Consider the following 23,796-nt stretch of genomic DNA (forward strand, 5'->3'; position numbering starts at 1 on the left):
TAGACCATTACTGCATAATTTACTTTCTTGAGAAGCCACTATCGAAAACATACCTGGCATTGTAATACAGGCTGCTTCTCTTCCAGTTTTTGCCGATTTTGGAGACTTTATTTTGCTTAAAAGCAGCCTTTAACTTGTTTTAGGTGATCTAAAAAAATAAGTCTTGAATAAAATGGGGTAAAATACCAGGGTTATCTCTGGTCATTCTTCTAATTCTGTTAGCCTTTATTATTAAGTTAGTTATTTTTACAGTTAATCAGTTAAATTATATGAACCATTTACAGGATTTTGCATTAATTGTGAAGCAGCTTGGTTATGTTCACGCTTTTACTCCATATATTAGTTCAGAGTGGGGGATAATAAATTTCCAATACTGGATTTTCAGGCTTACCCTGGAAGAAGGTATATATATATATACTTTCTGTATATATACAGAAAGTAGTATCTTTCTGTATCTATCAGATGTGCAGTACTCACTAATAACTGCACTTCAAACACATTATATAGCATTATGTCTTTCTTGATATTTACACAAATATCCAAACTCAGAACAACCGTGAGTCTTGCAATTTAGTTTTTATCTGTTATTAACAGCATTGAAGTTGCTTGTGGAAGCTGTGACATTAGGGCTTGCTAAGTATTTAAAAGTCTTGTGGATGAGAACTGAAAGAGGATAATTAAGTTTTAATTGATTTTTTTAAATAGAGAAATAAAACCAAGAAAACTGGAAAGACTGAAAGATAACAATAATGTCTGATGAAAGTGGGAGTTTTATCTACTGATTGCATATAGGATTTTATTCTCTAGCTATTAATGCTTTCTCTTTGATTAGTGGCTTAGTACCCCTACACAATGCCTGTTCTTACGGACACTACGAAGTGGCTGAACTCTTAGTGAGGCATGGTGCTTCTGTCAACGTGGCAGACCTGTGGAAATTCACTCCTCTACATGAAGCAGCAGCAAAAGGAAAATATGAAATCTGCAAACTGCTTTTAAAAGTATGTGCTGGAGATCTCAGATGTGTCTTAAAATGCATATATATTTATTTTTTCTGAAGATTAATTAAGCAAAGCTAATTGCATTCAGTGAATTCTTTGTGGTATCTTTGAATCAATTTTCATCTTGCAACTGTCATATGGTTTCTTGTGTAATATCATTGACTTAAAAAGAATCATCAGTACAAGTACTATTTCCAGCACATGTATTAATACTGTTAGGACAAGACTCTGACACTGGAAAAATCAGCTGAATTCCTGTAAAAATGAGTACTCCCTACCTTGTCCTAGCCTTCCCTTTCTGAAATAGTTTCTGCATTTAAGTAAATTTTGTTAATACTTATGCAAGAGTGTTACACAGCAATAGCGGAAGGTGGGTCCTAAATGCTGTTTTAAAACTGTTATGTTAATGTATAATTTATCAGGCTCCTGGAGGAAATGCATGTTAATACACTGTGGCATAAATATTCATTATACTTAGAGGAAGAACCTGTAAAAAGCATGAGGTAATGTGGAGAAGTTTCCAGTGAGAAACATGAGTTTGAGAAACTCCTTAATGTAAGGTCAGATCCTGCCCTGGAAGGGTGAAAGGGGGTGCTAGAGTAGAATTTCATGCCAATCCTATTTCCTCTTTCAGCCTTGCCTACTTAAGTCCCTCTGAAGCACAACATTTAAAATAGGAGAAAGTCAGAAAATGGATAGTCATAAAATAACGAGGATCTTCCCCAGCCACTTTTCATTTGCTGCTCCAAAGCCCCACTATTTCCCTCCTACATCATTAATTATTTCACTTGATTACCAAAAAAGCAGTCAAAGAGAGAAGAAAGATAGTTTGAAGCACATCTACAGCAGAAACCAGGGGATATTAAGGGATGTCTGTGGAGGAGGCATGGTGCGGGCCTGGAAGTAACACCCTAGTAGAGATGTTAGCTCAAGCTTCAGGAACACTTGTAATCTCTGAAGCATAGTGTTACATTATAGACACTGGAGATCTCTGGCCTTTTCTAATTTCCACTGGGAATTTACCCATAATTTGTCTTCAGAGGATCCTGAATGGATGTACAACAGGAAATACAAAAGTGCTGAAATTTATTTTTTTTTTAAATCACTCTTTCACAAGATAAGAGCTAAATATGCCCTTAAGGTGACATGGATGTTAAGTTTCTGGGTGTCTGTGGATATATGCTCGCACTGCAGTTTACTCAGGGTTTCTCCTGCTGTGTCTCCTATGCCAACTGGCAGTGTTGTCAGTTCTGCTGAGTTGTGGATGTTGAGCTTCACTCCTCCTGACTTGTGCTTCTTCTCTCCTGGTCTGCTTGAAGAAGGAAACAAAAATAAACAGGCATTTTGGAGACAGAGTCTTTTTTAATCACCTTTCTTTGAAATTGCAACCTTCATTTGTTTTTGTGCCTTGGAAGGGGTCTCAGAAGACACTGCCTCTTCATTCAGATATTTATTTTGGGGCATATTTGAATAGTTCCGATTTTGATGAGTTTTAAAATAAGGGATTTCAGATCATATCTTAAAGCAGTCTAAAATGCCTTGCATGAAGAGTGCTCTCTTCCTAAAAGAACCACATATATGGAAACTGGTTCTGTGTGATCAATACTCTGTCCCTTTCTGTCCCTTGCTCTTTATCCTTTACACCATGAGCACAGTTGTACTGCTTCCAAATACAAAGCAGTTCATTCCCTCTGTTCTCCCTTTGCTGTTCTCCCATTCCCAGTCTAGTGGGAAATGGCAGGGTAGACATGCTGGCAGGGATTGGACCACTGTTTGACTATTCCAAAGAGGTCAGCCAGAGAACTATAGCACCACCAGCTGCATCTGTTTTATCTGTCTTTGTTTTTTCCCACTGCTGCTGAGAGTGAATAGGGAAGGAGCTGTCCTCCCACAAAACTGAATGTGGACATGACTCACACCATATGCTTTACATAGCTGTATGTTCCCCTTCTCATCCCCTTGTGCTCCAGTGATGTGTTCTTATCACTGCCTGATCTACATGTTTTATCAGCACAGATACACTCCAGCAGTCATCCAACTCCCCTTCTCCACCAAAAAAATTTTTTAACTTCTTCCAAAGACCTGTAAACTGCCTGAGATGGAGCTGTTACCTATTGGAAGGTGTAGAGAAGAGTGTTTTGATAGTTCCCTTCTGAAACAAGTGCCTTTCAATATCAGGGTGACATTTAGTAAAACTCAGAGCCTGGCTTTGCTAGCTCGGGAAGTTATGCTCAGGAAATACCTCTGCCAGCCATTTGTTTCCTGCCAGTTGCAAGACACTTGCAGTTGGCTTTCCTTTCACGCTGCTGTGACAGTAAGAAATAGCTTTGTGCAGGAAATGCTCCTGAGCATTCTTCAGTTGCACGTAGAGCAGGGACAGCTCTTGCAGAGGGCTGCCATTCGTTCCTGTGGAATTGAGATTCACAGAGCTGTGTTTCACACTAGTGCTTTTAGGCCTCAGCCTTCTGAATTTATTTGCATGTGCCTACTAATCTATAAAATTATTACTTCATTATGGTAGGTCTGCAAAATCCCATCTTGTTTCGCAAAATAATGACGCACTTATGTGCACTGCTCTGCACGTGATTGTGACACTAGCATTCCATTTGCTCTTTGCAGCACGGAGCTGATCCAACAAAAAAGAATCGAGATGGGAACACTCCTCTAGATTTGGTGAAAGAAGGAGACACAGATATCCAGGATTTACTGCGAGGAGATGCTGCTTTGCTAGATGCTGCCAAGAAGGGGTGCCTGGCACGAGTGCAGAAGCTGTGTACTCAAGAAAATATCAATTGCAGAGACACCCAGGGAAGAAATTCAACACCACTGCATCTTGCAGGTGGGTAATGTGCCAGGTTTTCAAGGCTTCTATATTTATGGTAGGTCTACAGATGTAATTTGCCAAAATCAGGATTGGTATAGGAAGAGTTTCACAGAGAATTGTCCTGTACAAAGAGTTAACTATAGCCCTTGTATTTCAGGAGGTTAATACAATTACTAGGGAAGAGGAACTTCTGCAGTTGAAAAATTGCCTTAGCTTTTCTGTCTAATACTTTTCTTTAGTTTAGCTCTCCTAATACCTAATTTCTTTTCCTCTGCTTTTTCTACAGCTGGTTACAACAATTTGGAAGTAGCTGAATACCTTCTTGAGCATGGTGCTGATGTTAATGCCCAGGACAAAGGAGGATTAATTCCCCTACACAATGCAGCATCCTATGGGGTAGGTGCAGGCAGTCTTGCCATGAGTAGAACAGCACGGGACTCCTTGAAGTCAAATACCAGGGGACAGTGTGCAGATGGGACAGGGAAGTGGAGATGTGTTACAGCTGGTGTTTGGTGGGAATCTATTGCTAGAGTAGAAGGACTACTGCATTGGTAATGTGGTTGTCCTCCAGGGCAAGCCATCTGCTGCAGGGGTGTGCAGTGACAGATTCAAAACATTTTGAATGAGGCAGGCCCTCTTTCCTCCATATAGGAGTAAGCATCTCTGTCCCATTGCACAGATGTCTGATAGATGGCTTATAAGCAGTTTTTGCTTGTGGATTGGGTGAGAAAGAAGTCTCTTGTAAATAACTGTACAGAGACAGTGCTTGAGAACCTCTAGCACTGTGCTTACAGTCAGAGAGAGGATCTGAAGCTCAGGAAGTAGTGGGTTTGATGGTCTCATGATATGCTTTGTCTGTTACTTCTTGGCCCTGGCACGCGTACAGCAAAATCTGGGAGAGGTGACCATAACAGAGCCATGATTGCATTTGTTCGAGAGTAAATGAAATAAAAAGTGCAGTGTTCACCTTGTTTTTAAAAACAGCATCAACGGAACTCAGTCTACACCATTTTTATTGGTTTTTTACGTCACTTTGGGATCCCAGTGTCCCAAAGAGCAAAAAGCCCCATATCCTGATGAAAGATTAGAAATGCAGGACAGAACTGTTTTATGTTACAGGGTCCTAATACCAAGTAATATTGTTTATCAACATCTGCCATAAGCATTAATTCCCAGGATATTGCTAAGATCTAGAGATAAATTTTGTTGAAAATACTGCGTTCTTTTCCTTGGCGTGAGAAAACAAAACACACATTTTACACAAACCCAAAACATTTCTTATTGGCATAGAGAAATGTCAGACATTGGTTTTAGCCAATTATAGTTTCTAAAAATCATAATGCCAATCTAACCTGGTTGCCTTGCTTCCTCTAGGAAACATTAAAAAGGCAGTGTTTGGTGCTGTTCCATCAGCTTATTTAGTTAAGAGTTACTGCATACCTTTCCTGGCATCCCACACTTTTCTCTGAGCTGTCATCAGCCTGTTCAGATCTCTGTGATGGGAGGTAGAGAGGAGATGAGTACTGGTTTCACAAGTTCATAGCTGGCAAGTTTCACAAGCTCTGCCTTTTTCTCACAAAGTTTCTTCAGTTTTCCCACCCAGCACTTCATGCTGTGTCCCCCTCAATAGGGCTTTCTGTGGCAGAAAAATCACAGGAACAGCAATTACTTTAAAAGTTTGGCAGAGAGGAAAAATAAAGTTGGCAGTATTTTCAAACCACACTTGTTCAGAGACTAAGATGTTTTATGAGAGCTGCAAGGAGTCACTTAATTGACTTTGAGGGTAAAAAGGAAATCCATTGGCACTTCTTTGTGCTTCTGCTTACAATTTCAGTGTTTCATGCTCCTACCCACTCATTTTGACTACCTGCTTTTTTTTTTTTTTTTTTTTTTTTTTTTTTTTTTTTTACTGTCGTGCACAACTAAGATCTACTGGATTTCATTTGTCAGTTTTCTTTTATTTTTACTTGGGAGACATCAAGGACAGTATATTGATGGAAGCATGGGGTTGTAAGTTCATTACTTTTATAACCCATGTAAAACAGCTGTTTCTTGTGACACTCATACATTTTATCAATTACAGCTCTCATAAAATATGATTGAAAATAGAACAGATCGGTGCTGCCACAGATGAGTTCAAAGTCTTGCAAGAAAGAAACTACAACAAAAACTTCTGTACACACAGGGGTGGCTCAGTAGCACAACACACTGATCTTCAGAGCTTCTAGTGTTGTGTCACAAAAGTTGCAGCCCATTAAATTTACCAGTTCAAATTTGTCCACAAATAATTTTTTTTATGCAGGATTAAGTATCATGTCTGCTCCTGCAGCTGGCACAAACTCTATGCTATGTACTTGGGGTGGTTCGACGGAAATCTGCTTGTGATCCAAATTCTTTATGGGGCTGGTGAATGATCTGGTAGTGCACAGACACAGATGACTGTGGAGCTGCAGTATAAATTGGTATCTGGAGAAGTGTGCTGCTCCTGTGACACAGGAGGCAGAATGAGTTACAGGAAAGAGAAACCACAGGAGTCTCTGGGCACCATTACCTACAGCATGAAAAAGGAAATGTATGTTTTACCAGTGTCATGTTAAGATGTTCTTGTGTTTTCCAGCATGTGGATATAGCAGCACTGTTGATCAAATATAATACATGTGTAAATGCAACAGACAAGTGGGCCTTCACACCTTTGCATGAAGCTGCACAAAAAGGAAGGACACAGCTCTGTGCTCTGCTGTTAGCTCATGGAGCAGATCCAACCATGAAGAACCAAGAGGGTCAGACACCACTAGACCTGGCAACAGTAAGTTCATGTTAGCCAGCCACAGGTTGCTCTGGAGGATGTACTCTGCATATTGAATTCATTTCTGTGGCTCCATGGCATCAGCAGTCCTCAGTTTCCATTGTGCTGAGGTGGAGAGAGAAGGGCATTTCCTGAGTGCCTCTTTGCAGCTTTTTATCCATGGGACCAGGCATTTTCCTTTGGCTGAAATCTTCCCATGGCTTGTGATTTAAAGTGTGCTTCTTCTTAAGGATTCACTCCTGGGATCAATCCCCTCATTCCCAGAAATAAAACTCTCTGAAATGTCACTGATGGTGGTCAGTCTGTGTACTGTTGGTGATTATTTCTTTGAACCTAGGAGGAACACCAGATGGGCCTTTAGAGGAATCAAAACATTTAGTGGATTATTATACTCAGTACCTCCATATTACCTCAGTTCCTTTTTTAAAAAATTAACTCAAAAACAACATTCCAAAGAATTCATTCTACTTCCAAAATTTGTAGATGGCTATCAAACTTTTTCTAAAACTGGCATCTGTAAACTTTCTTGTAAATAGTTTAGAAGCTTAATAAGGTTATATGAACATGTACACCCCAGCTGAAACAATCTCCATGGAATAGAAAATGCAAGCAAATTGGATGCTGTGTCTGATCTCAGTGCAAGTTATCTTTTAGGGTTATTGATTTATTTATGGAGAGTTCAAGAAATACCCTCGAGAGTAATCTGAGCTCTAGAAAACTTGCTTTGTGATGAAGGATATGAAAATTATTTGATTTCTCTGGGGGAAAATAAGGATGTCTTAATCATGTTCTACAAGAACTTCTAAGGAGGAAATTCTTGAAGATGAGGGTGTTGCTTAATTTAGTCAATAAAGGCTAAATCCAACTGTTAGGTAAACTCCTGTCCTTTTTTTTTTTTTTTTTTCTAACCAAGAGATGTGATTATAGCAAAGGCAGTGGTGGTCTTTCCTCTGGAACCCTGTTCCAGTGCACCTGAAGTTGAGCCTGAGAGAGAAATTAAGAAGTGGCATTTCCTGCCCTAGGTTCTGAAGGATTTCAAATAAAGTTGCTGCATTGTTCTTCCTGGCTTTGGAACATATAAAGTCGTTGTACCAGAAAAAAATTAGCTTCTCAACGTAGCTTTAGAAATGGGGAGAACCTGATTCACCTATGTCTTGAGTGGTGAATCAAAATGTTCTTGCAACCGTGAATTCCGCTGTAACAGAAGCTGGCAGTTTTCTTTCTAATGGGATAGAGAACAATCAAATAAAACAATTTAAAATTATTTCCAGGGATGAGTAACTTGTGATAGTAGGACCTCATGTTGGGTGTTCTTTCTGTCTTTCAGGCTGATGATATCAGAGCTTTGCTGATAGATGCGATGCCTCCAGAAGCTTTGCCTACGTGCTTCAAGCCTCAAGCTACTGTTGTTAGTGCCTCTGTGATCTCGCCAGCATCTACACCGTCCTGCCTCTCTGCTGCCAGCAGCATAGATAACCTCACAGGGCCACTGGCAGAACTGGCTGTAGGAGGGGCATCAAATGCGGGGGATGGAGCAGCAGGAACTGACAGGAAGGAAGGAGAAGGTGCATTTGCTGCTGGACAAGTTTACATTACCAGAAGTACCGTGGTTTAGTATCAAAATAGGCTAGTTTAGTATCAAAATAGGCCTTGGTTTATCTGAAAAGCATTTCTGACTAGCCAGAAAATACTGTGCAGTTTGAATTGTTATCTGTGTCCCATATCAGTTAACTGTCAGTTATCAGTTAGCTGTTCACTATTAACTGTTCATCTGTGTTTGCTATCAGTCACTGGGTCTGGCTAGAAATGCAGATCTGATTAGGCACCCTGATGTTCATTGAGTTTGTAAGGGAAATCCACTGAGAATTATTTTGAGGAGGGAGTTATGATTGTGGTTATGGCTGGGGGATTTTGCCAAGGGTTTTTAAGCCCTTTGATTAGTATCTGGAGTTCATGCTTTAGGTCAGAATCTAAGGGGGTCACATAGCAAAAATATACCCACCCTTCTTTTCCTTCTCTTTGCAGTATGAGCCTGTATTTGTCGCAGATGTTTGTGCTTTTAATAGTTGATTCTGAAGAGGGAATGGTGATGAGCTTTGCACACAATGGAAATAGATTGTTTATTACAGACATAGACAAATTGATTGTAAAAAAAATCAGAGTTTGGAATTTTGAGAGAATCAGTCGTATTGCTTGGGATTTTTTTTAAGGTGGTTGGTTTGGTTTTTTTTACTTCAGATGTATAGGATATGAAGACTTGTTTCTTCTCTTACAGTTTCTGGTCTTGACATGAACATTACCCAGTTCTTAAAAAGTCTGGGTCTTGAACACCTTCGAGACATCTTTGAGACAGAACAGGTAAGTGGCAAGCCTCATCTCTGTTGCTGTGTTTAGGAGATAAACTAAGGTAAGAAATTCGAGTGACATTTTCATTTTCTATTTGAAAAAGGGAAGGAAAAAACCCAGACTTCATATCTACAGAAAAACAAGTGTGTTCAAGTTTTCTTTCTGTTTTCTGCAAATGAATTGCCAGATACAATGTGGTGAAGTTGCAAAACCTATGAAGATATCTTTTCTTGTTGAATTTAGGTGTCAAGTAGCTTTCATTTACACATACACTGTGTCTGCCAATTTGGCTTGTATTCTGAGTTATTTTGGACCTTGTGAACTTTGAACGTGTATGACTATAATGAAGTTAGGTTCAAATGTCACCTGCATTGGTCCTTCAGCAGTCTTGACAGCCAAACAAGCCTTTCACCAGCTGTAGTGCTACATGTGATACTTTGGTTAGATCTAGGAAATCCTCCAGTTTGACTATATGCTGTAATAAAAACCTAGCCTGGGAGTAGTCACATTACAGAATGCGGAACAGAATGTACAGAAGCTACATTTTCTGTTAGGTTAGGACCGTAGCATTAACTGGGTTTTGCTGGGCTAACTTTCAAATGTCATTGAGAAACGGGAATAGAACCTACTGACTTATCAATAATTCACAATATATGAAAAGAGTACAACTAATGTAAGTTTCTCAAATTTACATTACATTTTACAGCAGAAGTACCTGTAATGTATTTGGAGATTCCTTTTATGTACCATTTCTTAAATTTAACATGTTGCAGTTTAATAGATCTGTTTATATGACTGAGATGGATGTACATGTGAAAATGAAAGGTACAAGTGCAAGAGACTGCATTTGATGATTATTTTTTCCTCTGGCCTCTGCTGCTAATCTTTTGTTGAGGAATCAGGAAACAAAGGTTTGAAATGTAATGTGCTGTTTACAGTTCCAGCTGTTTCTATATAATGTTTTAGGAGGTACTTCTTCAAAGATAAAATACCATAGAACTATTTCCGTTATGATATATGAAGCATAAGCTGTTCTCTTTAGTTTGGAACTGCTTCTGTTCAGAAGGAAACCAGTCTCAAAGCAGCCTATATGCTTCTCAGGTTTTCTTACTATTTTTCACACCTTCCTGTTGCCTAGCTGGTATTGTTCTACTTTTGCTTCCTTAACTCCTAACCTGTTAAGATCTTCTCCTGCTAATAAGATTTAACAATGCAAATTGGATTCAGTATATTCATCATTTTGAAGTCGTCTAGCTCTTCCTGTAAGTTTGTTTGTAGAAAAAACAAGCTCATCTTCTTTAAGCTTATTCTTTTAAGCTGGTTTTTCCAAGCACTACCTTCATGTGCACTTTTTCACCTCAACTCGGTATTAGTAAGCTTGTAGAATATTAATTTCTGCTTGTGTAGTGAAAATAATGAATTGTACAATGCTGTGAAATGTTAAATGCTTCAAAAGCACTCCCGTATTTGTGCCAGCATTTCAATGCATCCCCTTCTACCTAAGTAAAAATGTTCGTGAGAACCAGCTCTTGTTAATTGGTGTGAGAGAAGTAAAAGTTTTGCACAACTTCAATGCTGTAGCAGCTGAGTATGGTCCTGTGATACGGAGAGGTTTGCCAGAAGGTGGCAGCAAGTAGAAGTGAAGCAAAACATTATCTACCTTTATGCTCTTGGTTGCACCATGAATATTTTCCATTTTCTGAAGTGATAGGTCTCCAGCCTTGAAAGTCAAGCCAGGTCTGGCAAGTGATTTTTGTGATCTTTCACCTTTCCAGATAACCCTGGATGTGTTGGCTGACATGGGGCATGAGGAGCTTAAAGAAATTGGGATCAATGCGTATGGACACCGCCACAAATTAATAAAGGGTGTGGAGAGACTTTTAGGAGGTCAGCAAGGTAAATATGACATTTTCACTGGCTAGTCTAAGGGTAGCACACAACAGGCTCCTATAAGTCACTTTCTCTAAATGTAGGCATTGTCACCAGGTCTTGAAAGAATCTGAATGTCAGGAAAGTATATTTGCTGCAGACACGGTGGCTGAGTGTGTTGTGACAGCTAAAGAATATGTTAAGGAGATACCAGACCAAGTGATCACTTGTGTTTTCAGAGAACGGATACCCCAGAGACAGCTTTGGGAGCTGTGCCCATTTCTCAGGACTATGTTTGACCCAGAAAGGAGCTTTTGGATTGATTTGCCCTAATACCTACCCACAGGCCAATTATAACCTGAAGGATAGGCCTGGTAGGGTTTTAGGCTGCCCCACGCTTCTGAGATGTTTCTATGGAAAGAGGAAGCAATAAAGGGCAATTATGTCCCACATGCATTTTTCTTCTCTCTTTAAAAGCCTCTGCTGCTAACGAAAGCACTTTTATCTTTTTGAGGTTGTGCTTATGCCTTGTGTTTATTTTGCATTTCCTGCTGTACTGGGGTTGTTTAAGAAGAACAGTGATGATGATGGATACAAATAGAGCTGGTATTGGTTTTTCCTGTTGATTTTTACTCCTTTTCATTTCTGCTCTTTGCAGGTACCAATCCTTATTTGACTTTCCACTGTGTGAGTCAGGGGACCATTCTCCTTGACCTTGCTCCTGACGATAAGGAGTATCAGTCTGTAGAAGAGGAGGTAATCCAAGTCCCTTTCTTAATGCTTCAGGGGCCATATATTTTTCTTTCCACTGATAACCTGTCAGAGCCGAAGTGTGCAATACATGTGGAAAGTGCTAAAATAGGCTTTGATGCATGAATTGCGTATACCTATCAAGAAGTTTAGGGTTCTTCATTTGTCTTTTCATATAGAACAGTGGTAGAAATTATTATGCTATGTCCTGCCAATTTTTTTAGTAAGTGGTCTCTGCTCACTTAGTGTTATCCCAGTTTTATTTTGTTGTGTTTTGGATCTAGTCTTGATATTGTCTCATAGGGAGGGTTTGCATAGCTTTCTGTAGATGGATGGACCTGTGAAAATTAAAGGCCCAAGGCCTTGCAATTCTCTCGGTATTTTCTGTGAACCAGCTTTTCTCTCGTCTCAGTGGCTTAGTTAATCTGTAACCCAGATAAACAGCTCTTGGATAATTGAGAATTGACTGTAATTTTGCCTCCCACACACACACATGCTCTTTTATTTAAGTAAACTATAGGCACATACCATTTTGAAAGCAAAAATCATAACAGAAAAGAGACTTCCTGAAGAGTTGTGTTTAGTAGAAACTCCATTTTACAGTGCATTTGCTATTTGTGTCATGCTCCTACACTATAGCACAGAAGTGTTTGGAGTCTTTAAAAGGTCTAGATAATCAGGATTGCTGCCAGCTTAGATGGGCATATATTTTGTTAGTAGCTTCATAAACTGGAGTTTGTGCATATCTTTTTTATAAATTTGTCTGAAATAAAGGGTCACTTGTCTGCCATAGTAAATTGGAATATTTATCTGAACTCTTACCATATACTGTTACTGTAGCTATAAATACTCCTCTAAAAGACACAATGAAACTTATTTCTGAGGGAATCAGAAATGCTCTTCTAATGATATAGGAGAATTTACTGTGCAGGTATTTCCCTAATACTAAGAAATGCAAACTAAACTCATTAAAATCACATTTGTTATTACTATGAAATAATCTTCTTGTATATTATTTTTTTAAAGACTATTTTTTCTAATTTAAAGAAGGTTTTCTAGCTGTATATCATTTTGATAGCAAGTACCATTATTCTCGTTTTTCTTACGTGCATTTTTATTGCAAGATTGGATAATTGCATCATCCAGCTTCCCTACTGTGGAACAACATAATGTGTTGGGTGCTTGAGAAATTAGGGTATACCTCAATTTAAAATTGTGAGGTTTTTCTGGGTTTTACATCTTTTAATTCATTTTCCATCAAGATTGTCTGTTGTTGCTAGTGATATACTGAGATATTGCATGGATACTTTGCCTTGCTAGGAATGATTATGTGCTGAACATTCAGTTTTGGTTTTTTATGTAGATGCAAAGTACAATCCGGGAGCATCGGGATGGTGGAAATGCTGGTGGGATCTTCAACAGATATAATGTCATCAGGGTAAGTTCCAAAACTTCTCAGTTTTATGTAGTAAAGTATGTTAGTATTTAAACCAGAATCAGTTTAATGGTTTGCCCTTTTATATTTAAAGTTCTTTGTTGAAATGGTACTCAGGAGCAGAGTTAATGTAAGTACTAAAATGAATGTGTGTTCTGCACAGGGGATGAGGGAGAAGTGTCCACTTGGGCTCCTAAAGGAGTCTGAAGAGCTGATGTTGAAGACAGAGGTGGTGAAGAACCTGATTGAATTTCAGAGGCCTATAACTTCTGTGTTTGACCCTTGCAACACAGATTTTTGTTTTTCCTCAGTGTAGTCTTTTCTTGCTGTTTTAAAGGAGATTTGGGGTGTGTACGTGAAAGGATGATCATGACCTCTAATAAGTTTGTCTCCCTGTGCAAGTTTCCAGCTTGACACCACCTCCTTTGCCCTTGCCAACTAGAAAAATGCATTTTCCAAGCGCTGGTATTCCAGAAAGTAGTGTTGTCTTTCTGAGGGAAAGTACACTTTCTGCTTTCTTTTTCTGGGGAGAAGGAAATAGAGGGAATCAGAACAGAACTTGGTTTCTGATCTCCAGCAAACCTGTGCTGCCTATCTCTTTGAGAAGCAAGCCTGCGCAGAGCCTTTGCAACTTGATCCAATAGATCATGCATCCTGAAGTAAACTCTGCTTCCATTCTACTCTCAACCAATGGTGAAGTCCTTTACAGAAACCGCAGTGGTATTAGAGCATGTGGTTGAAATTATATAGATAGATTAAACAGCACACCTTGTTATGTTATAGGAAAAGACCCAAGAGTTGGTTCTTTTCATAAAAGATGAACCTAAACTAGACAGCAAGTTTCAAAGAGCTAGATGAGATCAGTCAACAGAGCTCAAAGCAGAGAGGGAAGGAGTTTCAGACAGTTTGTAGTTCCTTGTGGTATTGCAGGCTCTGTAAGAAGCAGCCTGAAAGTTGTCCTTAAACCTGAGAATTTAGGCTGCCGTTTCACGGTAGTTTTAACAGTTTGTAGGTGTGTGCTACAGAGTTGTTTGAGAGACTTCAGCCTTGCGTGCAGAACAGCCATGGGGTTTCTTCATAGCATTAATGTGTCTTGCTGTCAGTTTCCCTGTCAAATTAATGTGAACTTCATGAAACTATATTTCATTTCAATTGCAATTCAAATACGTGTGAGAGATTGAGATGTTATGGTGACAGCATGGTTGGATCTGTTGTTCTACTGCAGATTCAAAAAGTAGTGAACAAGAAGTTGCGGGAGAGATTCTGTCACAGACAGAAGGAGGTCTCGGAGGAGAATCATAATCATCACAATGAGCGCATGTTGTTTCATGGTAAGGAAGTAGTGTCTCTTTGTATGTATTGGCATTTAACAAAACCCCAAACCTTGAAAGGACCCACAGGCAATCTGTGTCACTATCCTATGCAAGTTATTGTGTTTCTACACTAGAAAACCGAGGGTGCACTGGGGGTATGGGGGTGGTGGAGTTACTCGGTGTGGTTACTGCAATCCAAAAAGCTACACTAGATAAGAAATACTTTTAGTATGTTTCAGCTGTTGAAGGAGAAAGGGTTTTTTTGCTAAGCTGTATCTTGGTCATTTCTAGTAAAGCTGCTGGGATGATGTTACATTGCTGGGAGAAAGACATGGTGTCTTCTAAATGAGGGGAGCAGCACACAATAAAAACGTTTTACCCTGATGTTTCAGGCAAGCACCAGGGAAAGGAATCAAAACTAACCATGAGTTTCAGCAAGATTTCTCTAGAAATGCCTGCAAATGACAATTGCCTGAAGGTCCTTCTGCCCTAGATTCTTTTATGATTCTGTATGGGAAATTGGTTTTGGGTATGATTGTCCTGACACCTTGCCCCACCTTAACCAGTGCTGACTCCTGGAGAGGGTGTGCATTGACGAGATAAATTGCACTGAAATGTGAGTGGGGGGAAAGCCATTTAACGAGATCTGTGAAATGAGTAAGAAATGAGTCACACGTGGGATTTTGGTATATAATGATAAATCCCACACATCACTGCATCCTGCTGGGTATCGCCCCCTTCCAGCTGACTGAGCACACTTTCTGGTATTTAATGGTCTATTTGAGGCAGATAAACTCCTCTTGACATTGTGACTTGTATTACTATACAACTTAACAAGTATGTGTCTTTTTGTGTCACTGTTCTAGGGTCTCCTTTTATTAATGCTATCATTCACAAAGGATTTGATGAAAGGCATGCATACATTGGAGGAATGTTTGGAGCTGGAATTTACTTTGCTGAAAACTCCTCAAAAAGCAACCAATATGTGTATGGAATAGGAGGAGGAACTGGCTGTCCCACACACAAAGACAGGTCCTGTTACATCTGCCACAGGTAGGAGTCCAGCAGAGTTCCCCACACATAATCCTGGCTGTCCTGGGTTTTATGATCCTGGCACAGGGTGACCTGCAGGCAAAGAATGGCCACTTGAGCTTGGTCATGGCAGGAAAAATGGAGTTTTCCATTTGTCAAGGCTGAACAGAAACGAATATAAATGCAGCAAGTCCCACAGGAAGGTCAAAAATTACATCCAAGCATGCAGTGAGTATAAATCAAAGTGAGCTGTGGCTCAGGAAAGAGGCTTGAAACAGCAAGTTTGAAAATGTGGAGTCAGGGGAAAATTGCAATTCAACTCCAGGCGCTCTCAGGAAAAACTGCAGTGCAAAGTGGTGGTCATCAGTACAGTGTTGTACTGTGGATCAGATAATTTTGGAGGTAGGTAATTTTGGAACAGGACCTAATCACAGCTTTGTTTTGTCCTGGAGTAGATCAGTGTGGTTCTCACAGTGGCACCTGTCCATTCCCTGCTGGTAGGAACAGAGAGAGTTTCAGATTCTTCCAACAGCTTTATATAAAATGAAGTAGAACAGGCTTCTGTGTGAGGGCTAAACAAACTGTGTGTTTGCCCTTCTGTGTGTCATGAAAGATTTTTTTGTGACAGGTTTTATACAGTCTTAGAACTGGTTTCTAAAAGTGTTTCTCTAAAAAGCTTTGAGAAATTAATTGTAATGAAATAAACTCAAAAGACTGAGATCATTCTGGAAGCATACAACTCCTAGTAAGATACTTGAACATTATACTCTCTTTTTTCATTTTAGACAAATGCTCTTCTGTAGAGTGACCCTTGGAAAATCCTTTCTTCAGTTCAGCACAATGAAAATGGCTCATGCCCCTCCCGGGCACCATTCTGTTATCGGCAGGCCAAGCGTGAATGGACTTGCTTACGCTGAGTATGTTATCTACAGAGGAGAACAGGTAGGTGGTTAGCAAGGACTGGCTTCATAGAAGAACACAGCTGGGAGCTGGAGATGGGTGTGGCTGGTTTCCAGACCAAGTGCGCTGTGACAATGCTGCTGATTAGGTTGTTGGGGGTTTTTCATTTATATGGGGAAATAAACAGTGAACTGCATCTAGACAGCAAATGCAACTCCTGTCCACTGATTTGTTCTGATTTATACCATACAGAATTGCCTAATTTCACCTGTGCAGCACTGATGGAGTCTATCGTAGTTTCTCTCAGTAAGCTTTCTCCCATTGCATTTTACTGGCATTACTGCAGTGTCAAGGTCACATGTGTTTCTGGGGCTCTAGTACATCTTGAGGATTCTGGGCTTTTTACCTCTAGATTCACAGCAGTGACAGCGACTACTCTTAAATGGCAGCTGGAGTAGCACAGGAGTCTTCAAAAGTTGATTTTTAATCTGAATAACTCAGCTAGGAAAGTGTTTTGCCTCTGACTGTGGGTGGCTCCCAGATCACCTGATGAAACTGAATAACCCCAAATCTGTGGAACCTGATGACAAACATCGCAGGTCCTGAGGGAGTTGGCTGATGGTGTTGCCAAGCCACTCTCCATCGTACCCTGAGATTATCTCAGTTGGCTGGAGAATGCTGCTAGTAATACCAAGATCATGGGTTTGATCCTTGGATGGGCCATTCACTTAAGAGTTGGACTTGATGGTATCCTTGCAGGTTCCTTCCAACTCAGAGTACTCTGTGGTTCTGTGATATTTGAAAACTCATGGCAATCAGGCAAGGACGCCAGTGAATGGAAAAAGGGAGACATCACTCGTATTTTTTAAAAGGGGAGAAAAGTAGACACAAGGAAGCTACAGGCAGGTGAGCCTCACCTCTGTGCCTGGGAAGATCATGGAACAGATCCTCATGGAAGGCATATGCAAGACCATAAGTGATTCAAGACAGCACAGTTTCAGTAAGCACAGATTGCTCCTGACCAGTTAGGTGACTTTCTGTGATAGAGTCATAATGACGTCTCACAAGGCCTTCTCTTTTCTGAGACAAACAAGCCCATCTCTCTCAGCATCTTCTTCTTTATCCTGTGCTCTCTCCCCGTGGCTGTCTTATTGATCCTTTGCTGAACTTGGCTCCAGCTGGTTGGCAGCTTTCTTGTATTGGAGAACCTTAAAGTTGTGAGTGGTTTTCTAAATGTGGTCAAGGGAGTACTGAATAAACGGCAGTTGCTGCTGCACCTGGTGGTTTACCACAGGATGCTCATAGCCTTTATTGCTGCTAGGACACACTACTGCTTCTGCTTTAGCTTGCTGTCTCTCAAGGACCCCATCACCTTTTCAGCCGAGTGGCTTCTCATCCTGCAGTGTTACAAGGAATTCATCTCAGGTGCCTTTGCTGGATGACATGAGGCTTCTGTAGGCCCAGTTTCCTCTCATCTGTCAAGGTTCCTCAGAATGGGGTCCTGCCCTTCATCAACTTTAGCTTTTGTTCTGGCAGTGAACTGGCTACCAGCTGTCTCCAGGAAACGCTGTACAGATGGACAGATGACTGTCTGAGTCATGTGCTTTGGGTGGGCCAAGCGTTTTACTGCCAGTAAAGGCATTTGCAGGTTACATTGCAACTTATTGGTCCTTTTGAGGTCAGACTTTATCAGTCATCTGTGATTTTTGAGTATTTTAACAGGCACTGACCGATCTGTAGGATTAGCTAACGAGGAGAGTAACTCTGAATTCCTGATGCACACAGTTTCTTGCAGTGACTTTGTGGAAGAAACATTTTTCTTTCTATTTGTGTATTAACCAAGGTATAAGTACATCCAGAAGATCCACATAGTGCTGGCTAGGTCTGAAATCCACTTTTTCTTGCATGCTGTGAGCATAGAACTGATTCTTGTGCTGTCCTTCCTGGTCACTGTTTAGTGAAATGCAAAAACTGGAACTTGATGAGTTATCCTTGCATAAACCTTTTTTTCTTATTTTACTTTCAGGCATACCCAGAATATCTCATTACATACCAAATTGTGAAACCAGAAGCTCCCTCACAGACAGCAACAGCAGCAGAACAGAAGACCTAGTAGCTTCAGAGCGGTGGAGAGGAATGTGACTTCAATCTTGGACTGGATGGATACGTGTTTCAGAAAATCAGTCTCACATAAAATTCTTAACAACCTGGAAATAAGCTGTATGTCTTTTATAAAGTATTGCTGTCTTGATGACTATGATATGAGTAACTCTTGCATACTCAACTGCTACTGTTCCTCTTGAGGAAAGTTTACAAGGGACTGCCTTTTAATAACATATCTCAGGCTCCTAGTCTCTGCAGTTACCATGTGTAAAATAATATTGTTTTGATCTAGACCTTGGGAACATTATTGTGCAAATGGAAATCTTTATTGGTGCCATCTCACATGTTAAAATTTCAGACACTACTTTTCTAGTTATTATATTTGCAGATAAATTGCATTAAGCCCATCATTTTCTTTTCAGCATACACCATTCATTTCCTGTTTTCAAGAGATCCTATTTATTCTCCTTTTGTATTCTGAAGTTGAGCCGGAACCTTCTTGAAGATATTTTGCACAAAGTCAAGTCGACTAAAATTGTTAACAATGCAATATAAATTTCATCTGAGGAGGGGCTAGGTCAAGTTCTTCAATATAGGGGTTTTTTTCACACCTCTGAGCAAACAATAACATGAGTGAGTGTAACTTGAGAGTGGAAACAAATGATGTCAGTTTGCTGCCTTGTCTGTGTGAGTTTTCTGGGGGAAGCCCTGGGAAGTGTTTGCAAGGGTAAAACCAGCTCTTGTGCTTAGAAGAACTTCATGAAACAGATCCATGCCCTCTGCTGGCATCTCTAAAAGAACCTTTTATAAGGCTCCTGTTAAGTACATGCAGCTTGTGAAATGTTCTCCAGTTCCAGCAGTGTATGGTTTTGCTGGGAGAAGCAGGTGAAAAGTCATAAGATTTCATACAGGAGGGTGTATCTGGTTCATGTCCCTCTGTAAGATGAGACCCAGTAAATGGGTTTCAGGCTGGTAAGGAAGAGTGTATTACAGCAGTTTCCTGTCACATCTTTGTGTGTGACATCACAGTTGAAGAGCTTAAGGGATTTACAAAAGTAATAATTTTTTTAAATATCGATTTTACATTTTGATGAGAACAAAATTTTAAAGTATCAGTTGGCAAGTGGATTTGTTTGCAGGTGTACCAGAGAACAAAGTTAGGATTTATTCACTTAATACCCTCCTTCCCAAATTCCCAGGTTTATTTTGCTGGGTAGGAGAAAGCTATTTTTAAGCATTGCATAGCACAGCATCAGACAGTTTCAAAAGTCCCCTTCATGGTGGATATGGATTTAACAAAAGTAGAAACTGTTCTTTTTAGTGGTGTTTTACAGTTCAGAGAAGGTTGAAAATCAGGACCTGTTAATTTTTTTCCTAACAACGAATACCAGGAAATGTGCTTCAGTGTTGACCATGTAACAACTGGAGGAAAAGAATGTTCCTTTGGACACAACATGTTGTACGTTACCCTATCGACCAGCACTATTTAGTATCTGATGATCCAGTTCATGCATTCAGGTTTTATCCCCCTTAAAGCAACAGAATAGTGTGCTCTTAGTTCATAAAAATATGCGTGCTCCCCACAAGTGGGATTTTGCTAACATGTTTGTGTAAAACAGATTTAATCCTGAAGAGTGTTTCACTTTCTGCATTAAGACACAACATTTTTATTTTTAATGTTAAGGCATTAATGTTAAAGCAAGTCATCCTCATAAGAAATATCACCCACTGTAAAATCAGTCATTTGATGCAATATGGCTACCTGAAAATCATCTGTTTGTAATATCTCTAAAGAATTCCTTAGAAATAGCAATACTCCAACAGAACTTGAACTCTGAGTTTTACTTTTCTTGAGCTGACAGTGGATATATGGTTCTCGCTTCATTTTGTGACCTGATTAAATATGTAGCTTTGAAGTCCCAGCCGGGCTCTAGCCTAGTTGTCCTTTTAAACAAGTTTCATTGATAAAATTGGGTGCTTGTATTTTGGCTACTTGTTTCATAGTGTTAGGATTACGAAGATCACCACTAGGCTTTGAAGCTTTGTATTCACCATTAAAGTTTGGGGTTTGTTTTTCATTTAGTTAATAATGGAGTGAGGGGATGTGCCTATCTGCACTAGGGTTTCAGATAGCGACCAGAGCGAGTGCTGCTCTCCATCCCCAGTTAGACATAGTTTTAAATGGTGAAACAGCTGTGCTGCTTAGGTGAGCAAAATGGTTAATGTGGGTGTAAAAGTTAAAAGCTTTACATCTTTCAAAAACAAGAACAAAAAAAAAAACCCCAAAAAACAAACCCCACCAAGCCCACACCAGATGCTGTTCTTGCTTGTTGTTTCCTATGTGCTGGTTGAACTAATGGCTAGTCTGGATTCCCTTTGCAGCCTGAAATTTCTAGAGGATAAAAATAGCCTGGAGGAGACTGAGACCTCATTGGGGTCTTCAGCATCCTCACGAGAGGAAGTGGAGAGGCAGGTACCAATATCTTCACTCCCATGACCAGTAACAAGACTGGAGGAAACAGCGTGAAGCTGAGTCTGAGGAGATTTAGGTTGGATATTAGGAGAAAGGATTTTCACCCAGAGGGTGGCTGGGCTCTGAACAGGCTCCCCAGGGAAGTGGTAGCAGCACCAAGCCTGACAGAGTTCAACGAGCATTTGGACAACACTCTCAGGCACCTGGTGTGACTCTTGGGGTGTCCTGTGCAGAGCCAGGAGTTGGGCTCAGAGATCCGGATGGGTCCCTTCCAACTCAGCATATTCTGTGATTCTGCTTTCCAGTATCTTTGAACGGCCAGTGTTGATGTTTCTGATGTGCTGTGTGAGGAAATCATTTTGCAGTGGTTTTTGTCTCGTAATGACGTGATCTCATATCCGTTAGTGGCCAGACACAGAGGAATACCCAGGCCTGATGGTGCATCTGTGTGTTGTAGACACCTGTGCAGGAGTAGCGTATGTTGTCATAGCTCCTCTTACAGTTCAAAACAAAGCGAGGATCTGCCCATCAATATCAAAGTTACCTGTGAAAAACCCGGTCGTGGTTGTGGTGTAGAGCTGCATTTGGCAGGCTGTTAATGGTACAGATACTGCTGCTTTAGCTGGGGGAGTTAACTACAGTGGAACCTTAAAAGGCCGTGACCCCATAACCAGGCAGTTGCTGCCTCCTGAGAAATGAAGTTTTTGACCTCCTGAGAAGAGCAGTCCCCTGCCTAGTGGGATGTTCATTTGCAGCATTGGATCACCAGTGGAGGCACAGTAGGAGCTGAGGACATAAAAACACTGGGATAGGCCCTCATAGGCTTGGGAGACCAGGGACAGAGAATTTGGTGTTTACTGGCACAAGGGACAATGTGTCTCTCAGGCCTGTTGAGTTTTGTCAGTGTCCCTTTGATACTTCTTTGTAGTTTTGTGACAGCACCTTAATAAGCAAAACAGAAATAAAAGTCATCATCTAACAAAGGAGGGAGGGTTCTGCTCTCCACTGCTGAAACTGTTTCCATGAGACTGATGACTTGGATACCTGGTGCAGAGTGACACTGCAGTCTGATTGCTCTCAACAAAACTTTTGTTAGGATTAAAAGCAGACAGTACAGTACCTTAATAAGGTATATTTTATTTTCTCATTCTTATTTTTATCTACCCGTTGTGTTTGATCCCAGCTCCACAGAGACTGTTACAAACCTTTTATACTAGTTCTACCATGTTGCAGTCAGTATTGGTTTCCTAACCTCTGTTTCGAGTGTTTGCGTGTGATGCAATTGAATCCCACTGCATTATGTAGCAGGAATTTATTTTGCCTGCAAACTTAAACTTTGCTTATTTGTTACGGGAATTTCCCAAAAGAAAATTCTACGCTGAAGCAAAGAGAAAACCCTGCAAAATGTTCTGCACTGTTGGCTTTGGTGGGCAGCAGACTCAGAAAAGGCATGTAGTATATGGGGGGGAGTAGCTCCTGGAGAAGGGCACTTTCTTGGCTCTGGAAACCAGCTGTTCCTACTGTTTGTTGTAGGTTGAGGAGGTGTCTGCTCCCTGTGAATGTGTGGGGTGCTGAGGGATGCAAACATGCTGTGCCACTGCATGGCCTGTGAGAGCTACTTAAGATGTGGAAATCTCAAAAAGGCCTCCTGCATCCCTGCAATGACATCAGAGTTTCTGCACAGTTCATGCACTGCCTGCAATTTCCATATGGGACTGTTAACAGAAATTGCCCTGAACAGGATTTTTCAACATGGGTAAAAGGAAGGGTCCAGCCACACAACAGATTAGTTTGAACATTGCTAATCATTCTCAGAAGTTGAATGTCAGGAAATGTGTAAATTTATTTTCAGTGGGATTTCTCTGTTTCCATGCTTTGGATTTTCATGCTTTCCATTTCTTTGCCAGAAAGTCTAGCTCAGAAATCTAAAAGGACATGCATCTAATGCATGCTTCAGTTCTGTTAAGCTGAATATTTATGCAGCATTGTAAGCTATGCTGCAGTCTGGATAGCCAGGAAGACCTGGGAAAGCACATATTTGGTTCTTGCCTCACATAGCAAGTGGCTTGTGAACCTCCACAGCCTGAATCCATTGGTGATCAGAGGTGGTGGCTTGGCACAGTCCAGAGCATGTTCTCCTGGTCTTTCCGAGAGTGGGCAGGACAGATGTGCAGAGAGGGAGTGGCAGTGTTCCCACCCCATGAGCACAGAGTAGATGGGAAACCCAGGGGATTGGGGAACACTGGATGTGTTAAAATCTCTGAAGCAAGGTGGATGAGCTCGGGAATCTCTAGGGGACATGGGAAGCAGATGTATTTCCATTACACTGACACATATGCCTGTCAAGTCACATTACCTGACTGGTTTTGATGTATCGGTCTTGCTGAACTTGTTGGTGGCAAGTTCTAGTGCTGGTCCCATTAATTACTAATGTAGATTATTAGAATCTCTGTTATTACAAGATGATTTTGACATTTTCTTAACATCTGCAGAGCTTGCTTCAGCTTTGGAAATTGAAATGGGGATTTTCTGTGCTGCAGTCCCATGAGCTTGTGCTTTGTCATTCCTAATTGCTTTCTCTGGCAACCCAGGTGGCAATGTAGCTGGGGGCTGAATTTCTAGACCTTTTTTTGTGTAACTTGTTTTCATAACTAGCCCTGTATGTGTCCTCTCTTGGTTGCCAATTACCTGGAGCTGGGATATCATTTATTTATTTCTTCTATTACCTTCTCTCTCAAAAGTTGAAGACGATGGGCAGTTTCTCAGCCTACTTACATGGTGGACTTTAGGTAACATCTCTGTAACAACTGAGTTTGATCTATAAATGTGCTTGGCTAAATGTCTGATCTGCAATACTTGTAATAGTTTAAAAGTCAATAAATACATTTTTAACAGTTGCTCTGTGAAAATGGAATGCGTGCAGAACCTGTTGTTATGTCTTGGTCTT

The 23,796-nt window shown here is 40.5% G+C and overlaps 1 protein-coding gene across 2 annotated transcripts in view; it reads left to right on the forward strand.

Annotated features, from left to right (window-relative positions):
* Positions 1 to 23,746, forward strand: part of TNKS (tankyrase) — a 130,194-nt gene extending 106,448 nt beyond the window's left edge. The window contains exons 15-27 of one of the 2 annotated variants that reach the window (XM_066186171.1): positions 833 to 998; positions 3,618 to 3,837; positions 4,109 to 4,218; positions 6,440 to 6,628; positions 7,956 to 8,229; positions 8,904 to 8,986; positions 10,750 to 10,870; positions 11,502 to 11,599; positions 12,957 to 13,031; positions 14,254 to 14,359; positions 15,208 to 15,394; positions 16,159 to 16,315; positions 18,300 to 23,746. In XM_066186171.1, coding sequence (XP_066042268.1) covers positions 833 to 998; positions 3,618 to 3,837; positions 4,109 to 4,218; positions 6,440 to 6,628; positions 7,956 to 8,229; positions 8,904 to 8,986; positions 10,750 to 10,870; positions 11,502 to 11,599; positions 12,957 to 13,031; positions 14,254 to 14,359; positions 15,208 to 15,394; positions 16,159 to 16,315; positions 18,300 to 18,386 — 1,873 coding nt within the window. In that variant the 3' untranslated portion in view covers positions 18,387 to 23,746. The remainder of the gene's footprint in view (positions 1 to 832; positions 999 to 3,617; positions 3,838 to 4,108; positions 4,219 to 6,439; positions 6,629 to 7,955; positions 8,230 to 8,903; positions 8,987 to 10,749; positions 10,871 to 11,501; positions 11,600 to 12,956; positions 13,032 to 14,253; positions 14,360 to 15,207; positions 15,395 to 16,158; positions 16,316 to 18,299) is intronic. The other variant, XM_066186172.1, reaches the window with a different exon arrangement.
* The last annotated feature ends 50 nt before the right edge of the window (positions 23,747 to 23,796 follow it).

Source organism: Chamaea fasciata, unplaced genomic scaffold (assembly GCF_029207755.1).
Source record: "Chamaea fasciata isolate MVZ Bird 193981 ecotype frontalis unplaced genomic scaffold, bChaFas1.0.hap1 SCAF_6, whole genome shotgun sequence".
NCBI lineage: Eukaryota > Metazoa > Chordata > Aves > Passeriformes > Sylviidae > Chamaea > Chamaea fasciata.